We start from the raw sequence: 21,479 nt of genomic DNA, 5'->3' as shown, positions 1-21,479 counted from the left end.
AGCCTAGGATGAGGCCAATCACAGAGAGAAAGGCTATGTGCATCTTCCTGAAGTCAGTGAATGACGCCAGGTGAGAACAATTGAAGGTTTCTGACCCTCTAGTTCAAGTTCGTCATAGAACAGCCATTCATTTTGCACGTGTGCCAAGCAAAGTTAATTTTCTAAGGTCACAAAGCTAGGTAGCAGCAGAGCCAACACTGTCCCAATTCCTCAGCGGGGATTTTGTCACAATATTATATGGCCTCCACAAAATATGTCATAGTGAGATAAAGTTCACAGCCTACCAAATATTAACTTTTGTATAGAGCTATGCATCGACAAAAATGGCAACCCACTCCAGTGTTCTTGCCTGGAGAATCCCAGGGACGGGGGAGCCTGGTGGGCTGCCGTCCATGAGGTCGCACAGAGTCGGACACAACTGAAGCGACTTAGCAGCAGCATGCATCGACAAAAGAAGGGTATATATAGGTTATTCAGCATTTTAAAAGAGATAAAGAATTTAAATTAAAAGAAAGATTTCAAGTCCTACAACACTTGCCATAAACCATTGTAACCTAATTAAACTTGATCTGATATGGTTTTTCCATGGCCCTTCAATTTTGTTTGAGTACTTTTGCTCAATCTGGCGTTCCACAAAACACTTTTCTCTCGATACGTAGTGAACCAAAGATTTTGTGATCAAATAGGTTTGGGAAATGTCTCATGTTATAGTCTGTGTTTGGTGTGTTAAGAAGCATATAGGAACATTAAAATGTTCTAGGAAGTCCTGCAGTAAAACATAATAGCAAAAATCTTGTTTGGCTTTAAGCCTGCATTTCCTCAAATCCCTGCACATTAGAACACTTCTTAATGCAACGCCTGTTAAAATGCCGCAGGATGGATGCTCTGCAGCACACGCTACAAAGAATTCTTGTAGCTTTCCAAGGGTTCAGTGTAAGCTCCCGTTTCCCAGTGATTGTTGCAAATGCAAGGCAACTATTTTATAAAAGCCTGCTGGTTTAGCATATCCTCCTTTCAGTTCAGTTTTATAAACAATGCTAACTAAAGCCATTTTTTGTTTCAAGCTTTTGTCTCTCCAGTACACTGGTCTGATGTTCTGCCATCTTACATCACATTCACCATCACCTCACTGTTTCCGTTTCAGAAATATATTGTAAGGAAATAATTATATATGTGAATGATTATTTAATTTATTCAATAATAAAACATTGGAAAAACATAATCTCTTATAATAGGGGGATGGATGAGTAAATTATCCATGTGATAATATGTTAGCTACAAAAATTAGAATTTTTTATTGAGCTGTAGCTGATTACCAATCTTTTGTTAGTTTCAGGTGTACAGTTTCAGTTATTTTTCCTGTTTATATTTCATTATAGGTTATTATAAGATTCAGAATATAATCCTCTGTGCTTGCTGCTTATTTATTTTATGTAAACTGTTGTATCTGTTAATCCTATATCCTAATTTGTTCCTCTCCCACTCCTTTTCCCCCTGGGTAACCATGTTTTTCTATTTTTATGACTGTGTTTCTGTTTTATGTATGGATTTACCTGTATTATTTTTTAGATTCCACATATAAGTGATATCATAGAGTATTTGTCTTTGTCTTACTTCACTAATCATGATAATCTCTAGGTCCGTTCATGTTGCTGCAAATGAGCAATATTTCATTCTTTTATGTCTTAGTAATATTCCGTCTTACATCTTCTTAAGCCAATCATCTGTTGATGGGAACTTGGGTTTCCATGTATTGGCTATTGTAAATAGTGCTGCTCTGAATATTGGGGTTCATGTATCTTTTTGAATTATAGGTTTTGGTTTTTCTGAATACATACCCAGGAATGGGATTGCTGGGTCATATGTTTGTTCTATTTTTAGTTTTTCAAGAAACCTCCATACTGTTTTCCATAGTGGTTGTACCAATTTACATTCCCACCAACAGTGTATGAGGGTTTCCTTTTTCCACACCTTCTCCAGCATTTATTATCTGTAGGTTTTTAGTGATGGCCATTCTGACCAGTGTGAAGTTATAGCTCACTGTGGTTTTGACTTGCATCCCTTTAATAATCGGTAATGAGCATCCTTTCATGTGCCTGTTGGTCGTCTAAAGATCACATTTTTCAAAAATCATTTAATGATATGGATAGTCATGTAATGTTTTTAGTGACATATATAAGATAAAAAATTATATTGAGAGCATAAATCCTATTTTTTCTTAATATTTTTGGAGCTATTGTACATGTTATTGTTTTATTTTTTTTTCCATTTATTTTTATTAGTTGGAGGCTAATTACTTTACAATATTGTAGTGGTTTTTGCCATACATTGACATGAATCAGCCATGGATTTACATGTATTCCCCATCCCAATCCCCCCTCCCACCTCCCTCTCTACCCAATATATGTGATTTTTACCCAACATATACATGCATACCAAAACACATATATATGTATACCTACGTACCAAAACTTGAAGAAAATACACCGATATATTCAGGTCTTTATCTCTGAGAAGACTAAAAAAAAATTTTATTGACTTCCCTGGCAGTTCAGCAGGTAAAGAATCTGCCTGCAATGCAGGCGACCCCGGTTTGATGCCTTGGTTGAGAAGATCCCTTGGAGAAGGAATAGGTCACCCATTCCAGTATTCTTGGGCTTCACTGGTGACTGAGATGGTAAAGAATCCACCCACAATGTGGGAGACCTGGGTTTAATCCCTGGGAATGTTTTCAGTGACATATATAAGATAAAACGTTATATTGAGAGCATCAATCCCATTTTTTTATATGTATGTATATATGATTTTTACCCAACACATACATACACATGCACACCTACAGGCACATATATATGTATACCTACATACCAAAACTTGAAGGAAATACCTTAATATATTCAGGTATTTATCTCTGAGAAGGCTAAAAAAAATTTTAGAAATTTAAAATTTTCTTAAGTATTAAAAAAAAATTTATAACAAACATGTTCTTTTTAAAACAATGACAAATATACTATTAAGTAATTTGTTTTTCATCTTTGGCTCAAACTGGTAAAGGACATGTATATTTTATCCAAACAGTGATTACCAAGTAGTTTTGTTTCCTTTACTTCCAGATTTGCTATTCTTATTTTTGCTAATTCATTCTTCCATGAAGTTGATAGGATCCCTTCCCTGGAATTGTTAATATCATATTTTTACAAACCAAACTTTGAAAGCTAAGATGTTTTTACAAGTTAATTTTAGAAGACTATACTTAAAAAAGATCTATATTAGTTTCTTACAGAATATGATCTTTGTAAGTAATACAAAATAAGATATATGCAATTATTTACAGTGGGTCTCCACATAGAAGTGCCCTTGAAATAAAAAGATGAAGTGGGCTTCAAACTTTAATACCCATGACTTCTGAATTGTTGAGCACCTGTACAGTCTTTTTTTCCCTCAACTATATCGTGATAGTTTTTGTGGTAGCAAGAGTTGATCAGATGTATTTAAAGGGATAAAAGGAAGTTTGTGAGATCATAAAAACATTTATTTTCATAAAGGAGAAGATTTACTTACTGCCAGGACAAAATTTACTAGCATTTTTAGGAAAATAACATAATCAAACTCACTATAATGTATTATCTTAAATGTCTTGCATGAAATAAAAATATTAGATATAGGAAGAAATATAAAAATGTGACTAGCAATCATGAAATTGAAGCAACCAAAAGAAACAGATCCCAGGGCACTCAGATGTTGGAATCAGCAGATAACTGCTTTTAAATTAGCTGTTATAAGTATATTTTAGAATTTAAATAAAAGATGTATATAGGAAATATACAATGGTAAATCTCATCAGAAAAATGGAAACAATGAAAACCAAGTAGAGCTCTAGAACTAAGAATTATACTATCTAAAATCTAAAAATTGATTGGATTGGATTAATAGGTTAGATAATGGGGGGAAAAGTCAGTGAACTTGAAGATAGAAAAATAGAAATTATCCAATCTGAAGAACAGAGACAAAGATTTTTTTAATGATATTTTCTTAGTGACTCATGGGACCATATAAACTGGTCTACTGAAAGTATAATGGAGTCAGAAAAGTGGAGAGACTGAGAAAAATATATCTAAATAATCAGTGACCTTCCCAAATTTGATAAAAAAACAATAACAACAAAAACAATGAATGCACAAGCATATCATGGTCAATTGCTGAAAATCAAAAATAAAATGAAACTGAAGCAGTGTTATTCACTTAATTACTTTCTCCAAACTTAAATATCTCTGTTCTCAACACAGTTCCCTACTTTTAAAAATTACTTCAGGAAGTCTTTATGAGAAATTCTTGAAGAACATGATAATTTGGCAATCAGAAAGTAAAGAGCCTGAATTCAATCAAAACTTGCCAAACATCACATTCAGTACCTTATATACTACTATATTTTAGAAAGTAAGAAAACCATCTTCTTCTTCAATTTAGGATTTAAGATGGACAGATTACTTAGAAAAAAACAGAATCTAAATGTGGATTAGCTGTTTTTTCTATGGAGGTTTTCAACTTTTGTTTGATATTGGTTCAATCACTACCTTTACTCCTCAGGCTGTAAGTTTCACACAACTAAGGGATATTGTTCCTTCCTTATTCAGGGGTATATTTATAGGGTCCAGGTAGATGGCTGATGGTAGATGTTCAATGATTAAATGAAAGAATGAGATAACAATGAAAATAAATACTTCCTTGATGTTGGTTTATATCATATTAGACATTTGTTTTGTTAACAAATCAGACATAATTTTTTTCAGGTGTTACCCTGAACTGTTTGCAATGAACATCTTTTTTTTTTAATATCTTAATGCAATCTATACTAGATTATAAACCTACCAGCCCAAGGTCAAATTTTTATTTATTTATTTATAAATGTTTATTTGGCTGCATCAGGTATTAGTTGCAGCTCATGGGATCTTTCTTGCATCATGTCGGATCTTTTGTTGTGGCACATGGACTCTAGTTGTGGCGTACAGGCTCAACTGCAACAATAGTTGCAGCTCAGGCTTATTTGCTCTGGTGTGTGGGATCTTGGTTCCCCGACCAGGGACTGAACCTGTGTCGTCTGCATTGCCAGGCAGATTCTTAAACCCTGGACCACCAGGGAAGTCCTAACGTCAGAATTTTAAACAAGTCAGTAACTGCTATTGCATTCATTACTCACCTAGATATTATTTCACCTGGAGGAAAAAAAAATGACCACCAAGTTTCTAGGTTCCATTGATTCTTCTAATCCCATTGGTCTTTTCTTGCTGGGGCATTTTTTTCACAATTCATGTTTCACCTCCTGTAATGTCCTGAAGTCTGTAAGGTGACTTAGGGTTGCACATTAGTTAACATTTCTATTGGTGCAGTAACAGCTATGTGCATTGTTTCAAAATTAAGTGAATTATATTATCAACCAGAATCTCACCAGGAAAGTAAAAATCATTTTAAGATTTTTCCACAGAGTTAAGTTAATTCAGGGAAATTATTGCACAGATTATGAAATGTCTAAGAACCACAGATGGGATGATAAGGTAATCCAGAGATTAACAGCAGAAAACCACTATCATCTGTAGGCTGGAAAGATGAGACATTCAGCAGTATTATTGGCTAGAGGGTCATCAAATGGCAGGTGGAACTAAAGGAACCTGTCAAGCAATGGGACCAAGGAGATTTTGCCGCAGAGAGGCAACTGCTAAGAAACTGCCTCGGGTACAGAGACAGGAGGAGACTGTTCAGACTCCTTCCACTATCTTCCTTTGTCAAACAAAATTCTGCCAGAAGACAGCTGATGTAGGGTCCTGGGAAGTGGGAAGCTGCATGGCTCAGTCTTCCTCTCTAATAGAGAGCTGAGCTGAACAAAGGCAAGGAATGGAGCCAACATGCCTGAGCTCCCCAAAACCTATAGGTATAATGATTGCTTACAGAATGGAAAGCACTTTCTCAGAGGTTGTATGTAACTTCAACTATTCAACGCCATGTCTCAATGATTCCATAATTCCAATCAATTACTTTTTGGTACAGAGAGCTTTACAGGATTGCCCATTAGAAACTAGAAAAATCTTTCAAAAATAGGAATTACCTAATGCAGTTCCTGCTCGTATCATCATGGATTTTTAGATATTTAATTGAAATTTGGCAAAAAATGACTTTTGATATGTTCCCTTTTCCAAGTTTATGAACCACAAAAAGCTTATTTTCCTGCTAGCTCCAGCTACAATTATAGTAGTTTCTTAATCTGAAAAACATAATGAAAAGGAAGTACATCAGGTTGTGAAAGCTCTTTAAACTTGCCTTGCTGTAGGACGAACTCTAAAAGATTCCTTAAGATTCAGAAAATCAAGAAAACCCAAGAGGAACTTAAATGCTTGCACCCTTATCTCTTCTATTGCAGATCATGTCATTGGATACTCCAGAAAATGAATATGTCCTGAAGTGGATGGAGTGTGTCATTAAATCCCCAAGTAGGGTGAGTATGACATAATAATGCTTGACAAGTGTTGAAGAGTTTAAATAGCAAGCAACTGAGAAAATGGTTTCCTGCAACATAAGAAGTCAGAACTTGAAGTACCAAAATGGAATTGGAAAATGGAAACATTTGAATGACTTTCTAGAAATATTTCCTAATGGAGTCATAAGTTAGGACAGTGGACTTTGTTCTCCAGAGGGAAGGGATTGGAGCAGAGGTTTTTGAAGTAAACAAAGAAAAAGGACATCTGAGCATATGCCACAGGGAACGTACCTCTGGAGTCAGCTATTATTAACTCTTTTCTTTGGTTCCAACATTAGATATGGCAATGTTACATCTGCATAGAACTATTCAATGAAGTGTATGTATACATACTATCATATTTGATTGTTGGTTGAGAAACTAGGGTTTAGAGAGGTTAAAATGGCTTGTTCAAAGCCACTGTTAAGTGTTAGAGTTGAGTCTTCAACCCAGGCTCTCATTCAACCTTGAATACTCCGTCTACTATACTGCAGAGCCTTGGGGTCAGGAAGAGCCATTAACAGAAGTTGTGGTTGACACTGAAAGAAAACCATATTCTTGCATTTCATGCAGACTTATCCACAAGAATAGGAAACTACAACCCATTTCCAAACATCTAGGGAAGTGTAAGTACCAGGATTCTTGGTTTTAGAGAACAAAATAAACTCTGAGTGGTTTAGGCAGAAAGGGATTGAGAGCATCAAATAGCTTACAGAATGCATCAGGGGCTAAAGAACTAAGTAGTCCTTAGAATTTGTGGGATCTGGGGGCAAGAGTACAAGTAAGTACTCACATAACCTGTCTGAATACTTAAAAGTTAAACAGAAGCTTCAAACTGTTAAATCAAATACGTGCTGTGTTTCCATCTTGAGAGATTTACCTTTGAAATGACATAGGAAAGTTAAGATTGACTAGAATTCTCAGACTCCTTTGGCTTGCTCACCGAAGCATAGCGACCTGGGAAAAGCATGGCTCCGGCCCCCAGTCCTCTTCCCACTTCTGGCTTCATTCTGGGCTGCAGGGTCCCTCATCTGCATGTGTGTGGATGCTATCACCCACGTGTCCAAGATCTATGTATACCCTGGCAACAAGCCACCCTGTGGCCACCTTCAGACCTAAAGGTGTCCTCACAGGTAGTGTGTCCCACTCCTAGGAGAACAGCCCCAGGCTAGAGTCCGCAGAAGTAAGCTCAGGACTATCTGGGTAACGAATCTGGGTCCATGGACACAGTCTGGGGTTAGAGCTCCAGTTAAGTTAAGTCCTATTGGTCCACACACTTCTCTCTCAGAGGTTTTTATATGTGTGTTTTTTGGCCTTTTTATTTTATTTTATTTTATTTTATTTGGTGAAGGAAGGTGGCCAGAGGAGAACCAATGAAAGAGCCTCTAAAGTGTTGGTCCCAGAGCAGGAGCCCCTCTTGCCTGGATCTACGGGTGGAACCAACTGTATGTCCTGCTCGTTCAGGAACAACATGGCCCGAGGAATTGCCCAACCATAGCAGGGACTTGTTAAGAGAAACTGCACTGCCCTAGATACTGGCTGTGCTATGCCTCAGATGCAAGATTCTGGCCTATAGAACCTTCTTCACAGCAGCCTCAGGAGAACCAAACACTTCTGCAACTGTGTTTGCCAGAAGGCCCAGTCTCTTCATAGAAGGCTGCTGTCTCACGTTGCTGATGTCAAGCTTTGTGCAGATATATCTGATAAGTGGAAAAGTAGCTGCAAATGTAGTTTGGTCTTTACAGCTTCCATTACTCAGGAAAACATATTAGAAGTAGATTGAAATGAGTGACCATGGGAGACCAAACCTTTTGCAACGATCTTTGAAAAATCCACTTATTGATACAAATGGCACAAATAGAAATGACTTGGATACATATTGCTTTTTTTCTTCATGGTAAAATCACCTTTATGGATTTATTGATCGTGGTTATTTGGACACCCTGCTGTGAAGAATTCTGAGGCTTTCTCTGGACTCAGTGAGAAAAAGCACCGAATTTTGGTTATCTGATCTGGTTATGGGAGGGGCCAAAGGTGTTGCCCAGGCCAGTTTTGGAGGCAGAGGTGTTTTAACCACATGTAAGGAAGCATATGTAGGTAAGCTGTTTTAGCTATATGTAAGGAACTAAAGAGTCTCTTGATGAAAGTGAAAGAGGGTGAAAAAGCTGGCTTAAAACTCAACATTCCAAAAACTAAGATCATGGCATCTGGTCCCACAGATGGGGATACAATGGAAACAGTGACAGACTTTATTTTGGGGGGCTCCAAAGTCACTACAGATGGTGACTGCAGCCATGAAATTAGAAGACGCTTGCTCCTTGGAAGAAAAGCTATGACAAACTAGTTAACATAGTAAAAAGCAGAGACATTACTTTGCCAACAAAGGTCCATCTAATCAAAGTTCTGTTTTTTCAGTAGTCATGTATGGATGTGAGAGTTGGACCATAAAGAAAGCTGAGTACCAAAGAATTGATGCTTTTGAACTGTGGTGTTGTAGAAGACTCTTGAGAGTCCCTTGGACTGCAAGAAGATCAAACCAGTCCATCCTAAAGGAAATCAGTCCTGAATATTCATTGGAAGGACAGATGCTGAAGCTGAAACTCCAATACTTTGTCCACCTGATGGGAAGAACTGCTTATTGGAAAAGACCCTGATGCTGGGAAAGATTGAAGGCAGGAGGAGGAGGGAATGTCAGAGGATGCGATGGTTGGATGGCATCATTAACTCAATGGACATGAGTTTGAGCAAGCTCCAGGAGTTGGTGATGGACAGGGAAGCCTGGCATGCTGCAGTCCATGGGGCCGCAGAGAGCTGGACATGACTTACCAATTGAATTGAACTGAAGTAAACATTGAGTAAGGTTTTGTTGAATGAATAAAGTATAAATAAGTGAATTATAGCTAGTACCTTAAGCAGAAATTAAAGTGATCCTGAGTTTTTGCACCCTATGATCCTAATCCATTTTACTTTTTCTATTATTGCAGTGAGTTAGAGAAGAAAGCAGATATAACAAAGGAGAATCAAAGCAGGTGACATTTGCAGAAGTTAAGGAGGCAGAAGGATTTCTCATATAACTTAAGGAGAGAAAAATGATAATGAAAAATATTGGATGGAGGATCAAGATTCTCTTGACCTTCTTCCCAGTCTTCCCAATGTTAGGTAAGGTAATACTACCTGCTGTAAAAAACAAACCTCTATATTTCATGGCTTAACATGATAGAATCATTTTTTTCCTGTAGTCATCTTTAACAAAAAACCTATTTTTTAAACTAAAAAAAAAAAAAAAAGAATGTTCATTTCTAACAAATTCTTAGGTGATATTGATGTAGGTCCTTCTTGTCAGTGGGGAAGGTGGCTCAAGTTGATGAACACTTTGACTTCAAACATGAGCTATTATGTTGCCTCAGGTGTCAAGATGTAGAAAGCGTATGGGAGGAGGAAGTGGGAGGAAAGAGCACTTGCTTTTTAGCTGCTTTATTTCAAGGGATGACACACATCACTTTTGGTAATATTTCTTTGGTGAGAATCAGTTATTCAGCCCCATCTAGATACAAGGGTGAGGCTGGGACACATAATGTCTGTTTGGATGGGTGCTTCCCAGCAATACAGATATCATTCCTACTCAAAGTGTGGTCAACGGACCAGCAATGTCAGCATCACCTAAGAACTTGTTACAAATGCACAATACTTTTTTATTAAAGGAAACTAAATATCATCTGAGTCTTCAAGGAATCATAGTCTTTTTGTAGTAACATCAAAGATCATTGGTCACAGATCACCAGAACAAATATACTAATAATGACAAAATTTGAAATATTGTGAGAACTAGACATGGAACAACAGACTGATTCCAAATAGGAAAAGGAGTATGCCAAGGCTGTATATTATCACGCTGCTTATTTAACTTAAATGCAGAGTACTTCATGAGAAACACTGGGCTGGATGAAGCACAAGTTGGAATCAAGATTGCTGGGAGAAATATCAATAACCTCAGATATGCAGATGACTCCACCCTCGAAGAACTAAAGAGCCTCTTGATGAAAGTGAAAGAGGATAGTGAAAAAGTTGGCTTAAAGCTCAACGTTCAGAAAACTAAGATCATGGCATCTGGTCCCATCACTTCATGGCAAATAGATGGGGAAACAGTGGAAACAGTGTCAGACTTTATTTTATTGGGCTCCAAAATCACTGCAGATGGTGACTGCAGCCATGAAATGAAAAGACTCTTACTCCTTGGAAGAAAAGTTGTAACCATCCTGGACAGCATATTAAAAAGCAGAGACATTACTTTGCCAACAAAGGTCCATCTAGTCAAAGCTATGGTTTTTCCAGTAGTCATGTATGGATGTGAGAGTTGGATTATAAAGAAAGCTGGACACTGAAGAATTGATGCTTTTGAACTATGGTGTTGGAGAAGACTGTTGAGAGTCCCTTGGACTGCAAGGAGATCCAACCAGTCCATCCTAAAGGAAATCAGTCCTGAATATTCATTGGAAGGACTGATGCTGAAATTGAAGCTCTAATACTTTGTCCACCTGATGCGAAGAACTGACTCATTGGAAAAGACCATGATGCTGGGAAAGATTGAAGGCAGGAGGAGAAGGGGACAACAGAGGATGTGATGGTTGGATGGCATCACTGACTCAATGGACATGAGTTTGAATAGACTCCAGGAGTTGGTGATGGACAGAGTCCATGGGGTTGCGTGCTGCAGTCCATGGGGTTGCAAAGAATAGGACACGACTGGGAAACTGCAGTCCATGGAGTTGCAAAGAACAGGACATGACTGGGAAACTGAACTAAACTGAGAATTACCAAAATATCAAAGAGATATGAAGTGAGCAAATGCTGTGTGAAAAAATGATTGAGATAGACTTGCTAGAGGCAGGGTTGCCACATACCTTCAGTTTGTTTAAAAAAAGAAAAAAGCAACATCCGCAAGTGCAATCAAGTGAAGCACAAAACGAAATATGGCTGTGTGTAAAGAAATGCACATTTTTGGGCTCCATCCAGGATTAGTGAATTAGGGCAACTGGGTGGGCCCAGTTAATAAGGTCTCCACAGAATTCTTATGTCTGCTGAAGTTCGAAAAGCCCCCACCTCCGGCATTTTTACCATACTGCCTGTGGCGACTGCATTTCAGAGCACCAATATTTGAAGCCCCTCCCTTTGGGGGTTATACTTCTTTCTCCCTTAAAAACCATCCAGGCAGAGGTTCTAGAGGTGAACATATGCTTTGCAACTTACTTTTGTCACTAAGAACTCCAACGACCAGATAATAGCATTCTGTGAGCCTACATCCTGGAGTGATGAAGAACCCCAACAGACCCCACAGTAGACCTGTGGCATGAGAAAGAAAGAGCCCTTTGTTGTTTTAAGCTTCGGATTTAGGGGTTTGTTCATCACTAGTAGCATTATCCTGACTGATACACTCCCTTTCTCCAACCTGTAACATTGACTGTGGCTTTTTATGAAATGGCTTTGCAAAGCTTTTCTCCATGGGGTTCTTTCCTCCTAAAAATGTTAAAAATTTAATATGCTATCCCCAGATGGATGGTGGTCCCTGGTGTTTGAACATGTCTCCTTCTTTAATTCTTTTTCACTTTTACTTCAAGTGTTGAGGCTGTCTAGAAACCTTGACCATTAGTACAGCAGAATTCTTATCTCAAGTTTGATCTGGCTTTGGTTACCCTGATTTTTTCATTGTTAGCGTTGGTGAAAAGAGTCATGCAAAATGTCTCCTGCGTAGGTTCTTGCTCCATATTCTAGGTCCCAGTCTAGCTATTGTCTTTCTGTTCTAGGTTCAAGAGTTCAGCTCTACTGGGTGATTTCTTGAGATTCTCACTCAAGGGATTCAAAGATAAATTGAGTCACAAAAAGTTCAGACTGTTAGATTAGAAGGATGTCTTCTTATGTGGTCTGCTAAAATTGAATTTAAATTTGGTCAGCACATATACTAACATATATTGCCTATGATTGGCAGCAGGCAGTGGCATAGGTTACTCAGGAGTCATATATTTGGGCCTGAAGTGGCAAGGGGTGCTTTTATTTTGGGGAGGTGGTAGTAAATTTATCTACCTAATTTTGTTAAGCTTAAGGCAGTATTAGCATAATGACATTGTGTTTCCTGAGTGTGACTCCCTGGTCAGTGAGGGGCAGGAGGGACAGTTAGCTTGAGATTAAAATTAGGACATAACCAATGTACAATAAAATGTTAACTATCCATCTTGAACATTAAGGAAATGAGTTGTTCTGGTTACAGAGTTCATATGTATAAAAATAGGTTCATTTAAACTATTTTTGGTGAGCATCTTTGAAAATATATATATATTTCTCTGTTTTATTAAACAGAACATTCTAATTTGATCTTGTCATGATGACTCAATCATAAATTATTCTAGAGGACTGTAATAGAGCCTGTTGAGTGCAGGGCTATGTGTTAGAGTTCCGGTCTCAACTTTTCAGAGTTTTTCTGTCTACTTCATCAACTCTTGGGCTGCTGGCTGTCACTTTTTGACCCTGCCAGTGTGTGTCTCCTTGGTGACCTGCTGCCTCCAGGATACCTTGAACTGGGAGACTAGATAATCATGCACATCAAAGTCATGCCTATAATATAAGTAAATGTGAGCCCGGGAACATCCTTATGAATAAAGTGTATGAGCTTTATCACATCACCTTAATCTGATTAGTTACCTGACTCTCCCTTTCTTTTCTCTTTCTTTTTCTCTCTCTCTCTCCCCTTTCCTCCCTCCTTCCTTTCCCTTCTTTCCCTCCTCAGGAAATTGAGTGAAGATTTGTTTTTGTTTTTCTAAAACCATGTCTGTTTTGAACATGGATGATAGAATGTTGACTACAGGTGGGATGTCATAGCTATTTGGGGCTAATGAGAAAATTCGACATAATGCTTTGCATTTTTAGAGTCCTTTAAACTGTTCAGAATGTTCTCCCTACTGGCATTTGCATCTGTCATTTTGATATAATACTAATACTGAATCACTTTTGTAGTCACAATAGCTAGAAAGTTGTCTTAAACTAACCTTGCTAATAAGCAAAAATGTCTTAACTTACTTTTACAGAGAAGAAGTAAAACTGCCTAACCTATTGCTTGTTTTATTCTTTTTAAACATTTGCCCTTTCTTTTTCTAGGCTGTGTGATCTTGTGAAAAAGACCTAAAATCATCATCGCTTGCTTTGTCTTCAGGTACCCAAGGGGAGTAACTACTACAGGCCGCTCTCTCCTATCTGGTGCTCTGCATGGAGGATAAGATGGGGTAAAAGTGTAGAGAAGGCACATAATTATGATAAGAAAGTGGTAGAAACACAAAGAGGGGCATAAAGTCAACACAACAGTTAAAATTTTGTAGACAGAATTCCTTCCAAAAGGTTCTTCAAAGCTTTCTTTGTTGGCAGTTACAGAACTTTATATTCTTTGAGCACCTGGATTGTTAAAAATGTTTGGTAAAGGATTTGACCCCTGTCAACCTGTGTCTCAAATGGGCTCATTTAGTGCTGGGAGAAAACCATTTGGCCACATGCAGAAGAAGAGATGAGCCACTTTCAATTCTTCCACTGACAGATGTGAAAGGCGTGATTTATCACATAAAGCCAAGACCTTTAACATGGTTGGGATTACATTCCAGACCTCTTCTGTTGCTTCTTTTCCTCTCTGTTAAGCTACAGTCTGTGGGTCTATGGTAGAGATGTGGAGAGAGCAGAAAACAAATGTTTTCACTATAGTAGTGGGAGAGGGTGGCAGATGACTTGTCAGAGCTGTAAATGCTGGGCCTGGAGACTCAGGACCACTGGAGGCCACATGGCTGGGATGAAGTCCCAGGGGCCACTCAGAGCCTGAAGGAAGCAACCATTAGATGAAAAACACTCACTTTTTCCTTGTGAGAACATTGCTGATGGTGGACTCAGCCTCTGCGGCTGTCTTCTGGGCTCTGGGCCCTAAGGGAAGCCTAAGGGAGCAGATGTCCTGCAGGAGCAATTAAAAACAATTGGGCCTGGTTCATGGAGTATGAGGAGCAAGAGTTGGGCTCTCTTGTTTGTTTTAACATTTATTTATTTGGGCTACACCGAGCCTTAGTTGTGGCACACAGGACCTTTGTTCTTTGTTGCAGTATGTGAGATCTTTAGTTTGGGCATGTGGGATCTGTTTTGTTTTGTTTTTTCTTTTTCTTTAAGTTGTGGCATGTGAACTTTTAGTTGAGACATGTGGGATCTAGTTCTCCCACCAGGAATCGAGTCCAGGCCTCCTGCATTGGCGTCAGGGAATCTTAGCCGCTGGACCAGCGGGGAAGTTCCAAGAGTTGGTTTTCTATTCATCCATTCTGAAGAATTGATGCTTTTGAACTGTGGTGTTGGAAAAGACTCTTGAGAGTCCCTTGGACAGCAAGGCGATCAAACCAGATAGTCCTAAAGGAAATCAGTCCTGAATATTCATTAGAAGGACTGAAACTGAAGTTCTAATACTCTGGCCACCTGTTATGAAGAGCTGATTCATTGAAAAAGACCCTGATGCTGGGAAATATTGAAGGCAGGAGGAGAAGGGGACGACAGAGGATGAAATGTTGGATGGCATCACTGGTTCAATGGACATGAGTTTGAGAAAACTCTAAGGGATGGTGAAGGACAGGGAAGCCTGGAATGCTGCAGTCCATGGGGTCGTGAAGAGTTGGACATGACTGAGCAACTGGAAAACAACAATTCTTTCTACACAGAAGTCAATATTTTCCCCAAATGCACATCTAGTCATGTGACTCTCAAGTTATTTACTGACCTTTTATCAGGCTGAGTCCAGACTCCTGTGAGTGGCTTCCCCTGCAGAGTGGGACTCTGCTTACTTCTCTGGGGACATCTCTTATCTCTTCCTCCCACCTCCTTACACACCCTGCACTTCTGTCCATAGGCTTTGTTTGGTAACTTGAAGGGAATCCTGCTCTTTCTTGCTTCTGAGGCTTTGATAAAGTTGTTTTGTTCCCTTTACTCTCCATTCTTGTCTTTCATGACCACTGATCTTCCATCACTTCTTTAGGATTGCCGGGAGAAATATCAATAACCTCAGATATGCAGATGACACCGCCCTTATGACAGAAAGCCAAGAGGAACTAAAGAGCCTCTTGTTGAAAGTGAAAGGGGAGAGTGAAAAAGCTGGCTTAAAACTCAACATTCATCTAAAAATGAAGATCATGGCATCCAGTCCCATCACTTCATGGCAAATAGATGGGGAAACAATGGAAACCATGACCGATTTTATTTTCTTGGGCTCCATTATCACTGCAGATGATGACTGAAGCCATGAAATTAAAACACGCTTATTCCTTGGAAGAAAAGCTATGACCAACCTAGACAGCATGTTAAAAGTAGAGACATTACTTTGTTGACAAAGGTCTGGCTAGTGAAAACTACGGTTTTTCCAGTAGTCATGTATGGATGTGAGAATTGGATTATAAAGAAAGCTGAGCACTGAAGAACTGATGCTTTTGAACTGTGGTGTTAGAGAAGACTGTTGAGAGTCCCTTGGACTGCAAGGAAATCCAACCAGTCCATCCTAAAGGAAATCAGTCCTGAATATGCATTGGAAGGACTGATGCTGAAATTGAACCTCTAATACTTTGACCACCTGATGCAAAGAACTGACTCATTTGAAAGGATCCTGATGCTAGGAAAGATGGAAGGCAGGAGGAGAAGGGGACGACAGAGGATGAGATGATTAGATGGCATCACCAACTCGATGGACTTGAGTTTGAGCAAGCTCCAGGAGTTGGTGATGAACAGGGAGGCCTGGCATGCTGCAGTCCATGGGGTCACATAGAGTCAGACATGAATGAGTGACTGAACTTACTTACTTACTTATTGTCAGGGAGTATTGAGTCCCAGCTTTAAATGCTTTCATAGCACCCTCTTGCTTTCCATCAGAGCCCAGGAGTATGTGTTACTATCTTTATTATAGTCTTCCCACTATAATCTAAGCTCCTTAAGGGCAAAGGTGATTATCTATAATATCTAGCATAGGAGCTAAATGGTGGCACAATGGTAAAGAATCTGGCTGCTAATGCAGGAGACGCAGGAGACATGGGTTCGGTCCCTGTGTCAGGAAAATTCTCTGGAGGAGGAAATGGCAACTTACTCCAGTTTTCTTGCCTATAAAATCCCATAGACAGAGGAGCCTGGCAGACTACAGCCCACGGTGTCACAAAGAGTTGGACACGACTAAGCAGCTGAGCATGCACGCACACACACACAAAGATGTGTGACCAAGTATGCAATCTAGTTTAAAAATTGGGTTTTGTTAAGCTATTTGTATATTTATTCAGCGTCATCATTTATTAAATGCATGACTTCAGACAATTGACTTCATCTACCTGGCCTTGAATTCCTTATCTTTTAAATAGGAATAGTAATATATATTTCTTGGGATATAGTTACATGAGATAAAACACGTCAAGCATCTAGACTAGTGCCTAGCACGTAGAAAACACTGAGTTATATATGATTATAATTATTTGTCTTCTACATGCTCCGGTCTCTGTACTTAAACCCTTGGTGGAATACAAAATGGTATAATCTAGGAGTCACTAAAGGGACTGACTTAATCCCTCTAAACTACATCAGTGACTTTCTGAGGTAAGTTGAGTGTGAACATAGACTCTGGAGATATCTTGCCCTCAGTCTGGCTTAGGGCTCACCACATTCTGCCTGCCCGACTTTTGGCCCCTGTAACACCGCTGCCTGTCTGGATTGACAATCCCTGCTAGATTGTCAGAAATACAGCTGGGTCTGCCTCCTGTTGTTTTCTTCACCCTATTTTATTAAATAAGTCCCTCAAACTAAACTCTCTTCTCAGTTTTATCTTCTTCCACTTAAACTTCTATTTAGAGAGTGTCAGCCATCAAAAAACTATAATATCTTAGAGAACATAATGCATGTCCTTAATTGACAATTAAAGAATGGTGATAGAAGTGCATTGGCACATTGGTGGAAGTTGTCTGCTTATAAAAATACTTTAAACAGGGGAGTGAGGACATTTATGTCCAGTGAAATCTATACTGACACTCCAAGAAAGAGTCAGAGGAACAGTATATTGGACAGCAAGCAAACTGTGTCTCTGCAGGGCACTCATCATAGGATTCTTGACTCGCTCCCAGCCCTCGTTAGGAATAGAAAACTCCTTCCATTAACACCAGAATATGCAACTATGGGTGTAGGAAAGACTCCAGATTTCCACTCCACAAAACCTTATGAGACTTGGCATCCTTCTCATGAAGAATGCCCTTTTGTGCCATCCAAGGGATTATAATTGGGATGACCAAAGTCTTTGCCAAACCATATAGTCTTACATGGGCAGCATAAATGGTTTGGATAGCAATTGAGGATGCAAAAAAAAAAAAAAAAAAAAAAGACACTTAGCTGGAAAAGAAAACAGCTCACACTATTTTGTTTCTCTGTTACTACATAGCCTTCATGGTGTTGTGGTTTAATCAAAGCTGAATGTATTTCTTTCTTTTTCAGGGATTAAGTATAAGACCAATCATTACTGATATAATCATTTAATTGACTGGAATTGATCATTCATGTTTATTATTCTTTTCTCTCCTTGGTAGTGTATTGGAAGGCAAAAATTATGTCTTCTTCAACATTATCTGTTGAAGGCCACTTTTCTCTTTTAGTCAGTTACCTGGCATTCTGTTTGCAGGGTATAAGCAAACAAGAATGGGTTTTAGTGTCAAAAAGATTTAAGTTTGAACCTAGCAACCATTTTCTGAGTGGTCTTTCTCTCACTGAACTTTACTCATAAAAATGGAATGATATTGACCTCACAGTGTTGCTGTGAGAATTGCATTATGGAATGCATATGGAGGGTCAGGCGTAGTGACTAGGACATTTAGGGCCATAGTCAATGAATTCTTGGTTGTTCTTGCTAATTAGGTCAATGCACATGGAAGTAAGTGCACCCTGTGAAGAATGCTTTAGAGGATGACCATACCTGACCACATCTGTGGAAATATTCCTTCTCAGCAGTAAACTCCCAGGCTTTGTCCATTCACTTATTTTGCTGACCTCCTTTCTCTCTGTTTCTGCCTTTTGCCTCCACATATGCAAAGGTCACCCGTATAAATAACCTAGTTGCCTTTATGTTGACAATGTCAAAAATCGACATTCATTTAATTTTTCGCAAATTCCATCCTGTTAATTTATTCTTGAATGCTTGGAGGAATTATCATCTTATTAGCATAAAAAGGTAAAGTCTTCCTATTCCTTCCTTAAGGTCCTTCTCTCAGCTTTTTGTCTCTGACATTGGTACTGTCATTTTTCTTATGTTTTTGTTCATTGATCTTTTAGTTTGTCCCTTTTAAAAAATTCACTCATTCAGCAAATATTTATGTACCTACTATTTGCCAAACCTGAGTTAGCATTGGGGAGCTAATACATTTCCTAATAAGAGGAATTAAATAAGGCAGTGTTTAAGAGTAAGTGCTTTGAAGTAAGAGAGAAACATCTGTTTGAATCCTGATTCACTGTGTCCTAGCTGTCTAACCTTGGGCAAGTCACTTCAAGCTCCCAAGACTTTAGTTCCTCATCTATATAACAGGGGTAATATCAATTCCTATATTTTAAGGTTGTTTACAGAGTAAACAAGACAATTAATGAAGTATAAGCAGTCAATAGATTTTAGCCTTTGTGAGGGTAATGATAATGATTTTCAATGACCCAGTTCTTCATGGAGCTTAGACTTTTGAGGAATATCACATAAATTCCCAAAGAGCCATCAAGGTTTTTAAGCAGATTAATGATTGAGTTATGATCATCTTTCAGGCCCCAATTTTCATACTTCCCCATCCATAGTCAGACTGTAAGACTAGTCAGTTTCTCTTTTGATTATGTCTCATAGATGAATCCTTTCTTCTCTAATCCCACCAAGACTCCTCCATTCATCCTGTGTGATTTTTATTAAAGAGATATCTAATTACCAAATATAATTAAACTAGACTTATTTCTGAAGACTGAATGATCTCGTTGGGAATTGTCCTGCATTGAAGAGGCTGGGCCATGCTGTGATAGAATAATCACATCTCTGACCGTGGCTGTTTTCAGTGATTCAGAAGCTGACTTGTTGAATACATATATTGGGAGTAGTCTCTTGGCTCTCTTCTGGTTACTCTGTTTGTAAATTTACAGGTCACTTATCTGGCTGAGATTTTATGCAATCATTATAAGAAGAATCTGTTAACTAGGGAATATCCTTCAAATTTGCCCTAATTAAACTTCTTCAAAGGGAACTCTTAGTACTGAGATGGCAAATAGATTCCGTCTTACATACTGTCTGTATCAATTTGCTTTTGCAGTGTAACATACCACCCTAAACTTAGTGTCCATATTTGGCATATTTTGCATGTGTCTACAAGTTGGCAAAATGATTTTGCTGATCCGGGCCAGGCTCAGCTCATTTTGGCTAGACTTTCTCAGGCAGGTGCAGTCAGCTGGCATGCTGACTGGGGAATGTCTGATCTGCTAGCAGTTTAGCTAGAACAACTTAACTTTTTTCCACATGTCTCTCATTACCTCCAAGAGGCTATCCCAGGTATGTTCTAATGGCAGGGTCAGGAATCCACAGAGATGCACAAGAACTAGTTCAAGTCTCTGCTGGTGTCAGTTTCTTCCCATTGGTCTAAACAAACCCAGAATTAGAGTGAGAAAACATGACCAAAAATTATGGACAGAGGCAGGTATGGAAACCTAGGGCCTCTAGTTCAAATAATCTACCATAGTTTGCTTTCTGGTCACAATTACCAACATGACATCACATGAAAAATATGTTCATTCCCATTCCAAGACCCTCCTCAATCTCAAGTTGTGACATTATGCTTGAAGTCTAGGGTGTTTTGATCTCCATCAGATACACATAAACATTTCTTGATCCAGAAAGTTATATACTAGAAAAAAAAGTTTTCTAACCTATACACACCCACCATATAGTAATGAAATGAAAACAGAATGACCTATGTAATATTCCCATTTGGAAATGGTAAGAATAGAAGGTACATATCAGTTATTGATCCATAGCAGTTCTGAACTTTTTAGGGGTAAATTCTGCCAATTTCCCCTACTCTGGATATGAGGAATATTCTTTGAATAGACTTTAGTTCTGCTCACTGGGAATGAGTCCCAGTCCATTGTTCTCCATGGCTCTGGGCTCAGCCCTCTATCACATCATTTCTTTTTACCCTTTTTGGTTCCTTCTTGGGGCTTCCCTTATGCCTCAGATGGTAAAGAATTGGTCTGCAATGCAGGAGACCTGGGTTTGATCCCTGGATCAGGAAGATCCCCTGGAGAAGGGAATGGCAACTCAGTCCAATATTCTTGCCTGGAGAATTCTATGGACAGACGAGCCTGGCAGGCTACTATCCATGGGGTCACAGAGTTGGACAGGACTGAGTGACTAGAACTTTCACTTTCATTTTGATTCCTTCTTAAGAGGGTATTGGACTATACCCTCTATAGGCTTTCTTAAAAAGAATTGGTGCATAAAGGTCTTTCAGACATTTTTTCCTACAGACTCAATTCCTTTTGACCCATATGGACAGAACATTGCCATTTTAGCTGTATTAAAAACCACCGTGCATTTCCTTTGAATATGATGTGATTTTACCCCATGAGCTAAAAGCCATAACTTTAGTACTGTTATAAGCCTTTTAGCAGAGCAGAGAAGTTCTACAAGCCCTACCTTAATTCTTTCATGGATCTTTAAGAAAGGCGTTATGGTCACACCTGTCATTTGATCTTTTGTCCTCAAATAGTGTTTTATTTGGGTAAGTTTTCTGCTTCCCAGAGAGGCTAGAGATGAAAAACAGTTTTATATTCCCCACTAGAAAATCATGAACTCTCTACATTTCTTCTGTGTTCTGCTTATAAACCAACTAGTTTTTTCTTTAGAACATCTTGTAGCAGTTTATCAAATACTGCCAAT

The 21,479-nt window shown here is 38.7% G+C and overlaps 1 protein-coding gene across 2 annotated transcripts in view; it reads left to right on the top strand.

The window, feature by feature from the left end:
- The window catches only part of METTL15 (methyltransferase 15, mitochondrial 12S rRNA N4-cytidine), a 351,902-nt gene that overhangs the window by 248,481 nt on the left and 81,942 nt on the right, over positions 1–21,479 (top strand). The window contains exons 6-7 of one of the 2 annotated variants that reach the window (XM_065944511.1): positions 6,413–6,487; positions 8,927–9,389. In XM_065944511.1, coding sequence (XP_065800583.1) covers positions 6,413–6,441 — 29 coding nt within the window. In that variant the 3' untranslated portion in view covers positions 6,442–6,487; positions 8,927–9,389. Of the gene's footprint in view, positions 1–6,412; positions 6,488–8,926; positions 9,390–21,479 lie in introns of those variants that run through there. The other variant, XM_065944510.1, reaches the window with a different exon arrangement.

The sequence above is a fragment of the Muntiacus reevesi genome, chromosome 9, assembly GCF_963930625.1.
Source record: "Muntiacus reevesi chromosome 9, mMunRee1.1, whole genome shotgun sequence".
NCBI lineage: Eukaryota > Metazoa > Chordata > Mammalia > Artiodactyla > Cervidae > Muntiacus > Muntiacus reevesi.
This window is presented reverse-complemented; position numbering and strand designations above follow the sequence as displayed.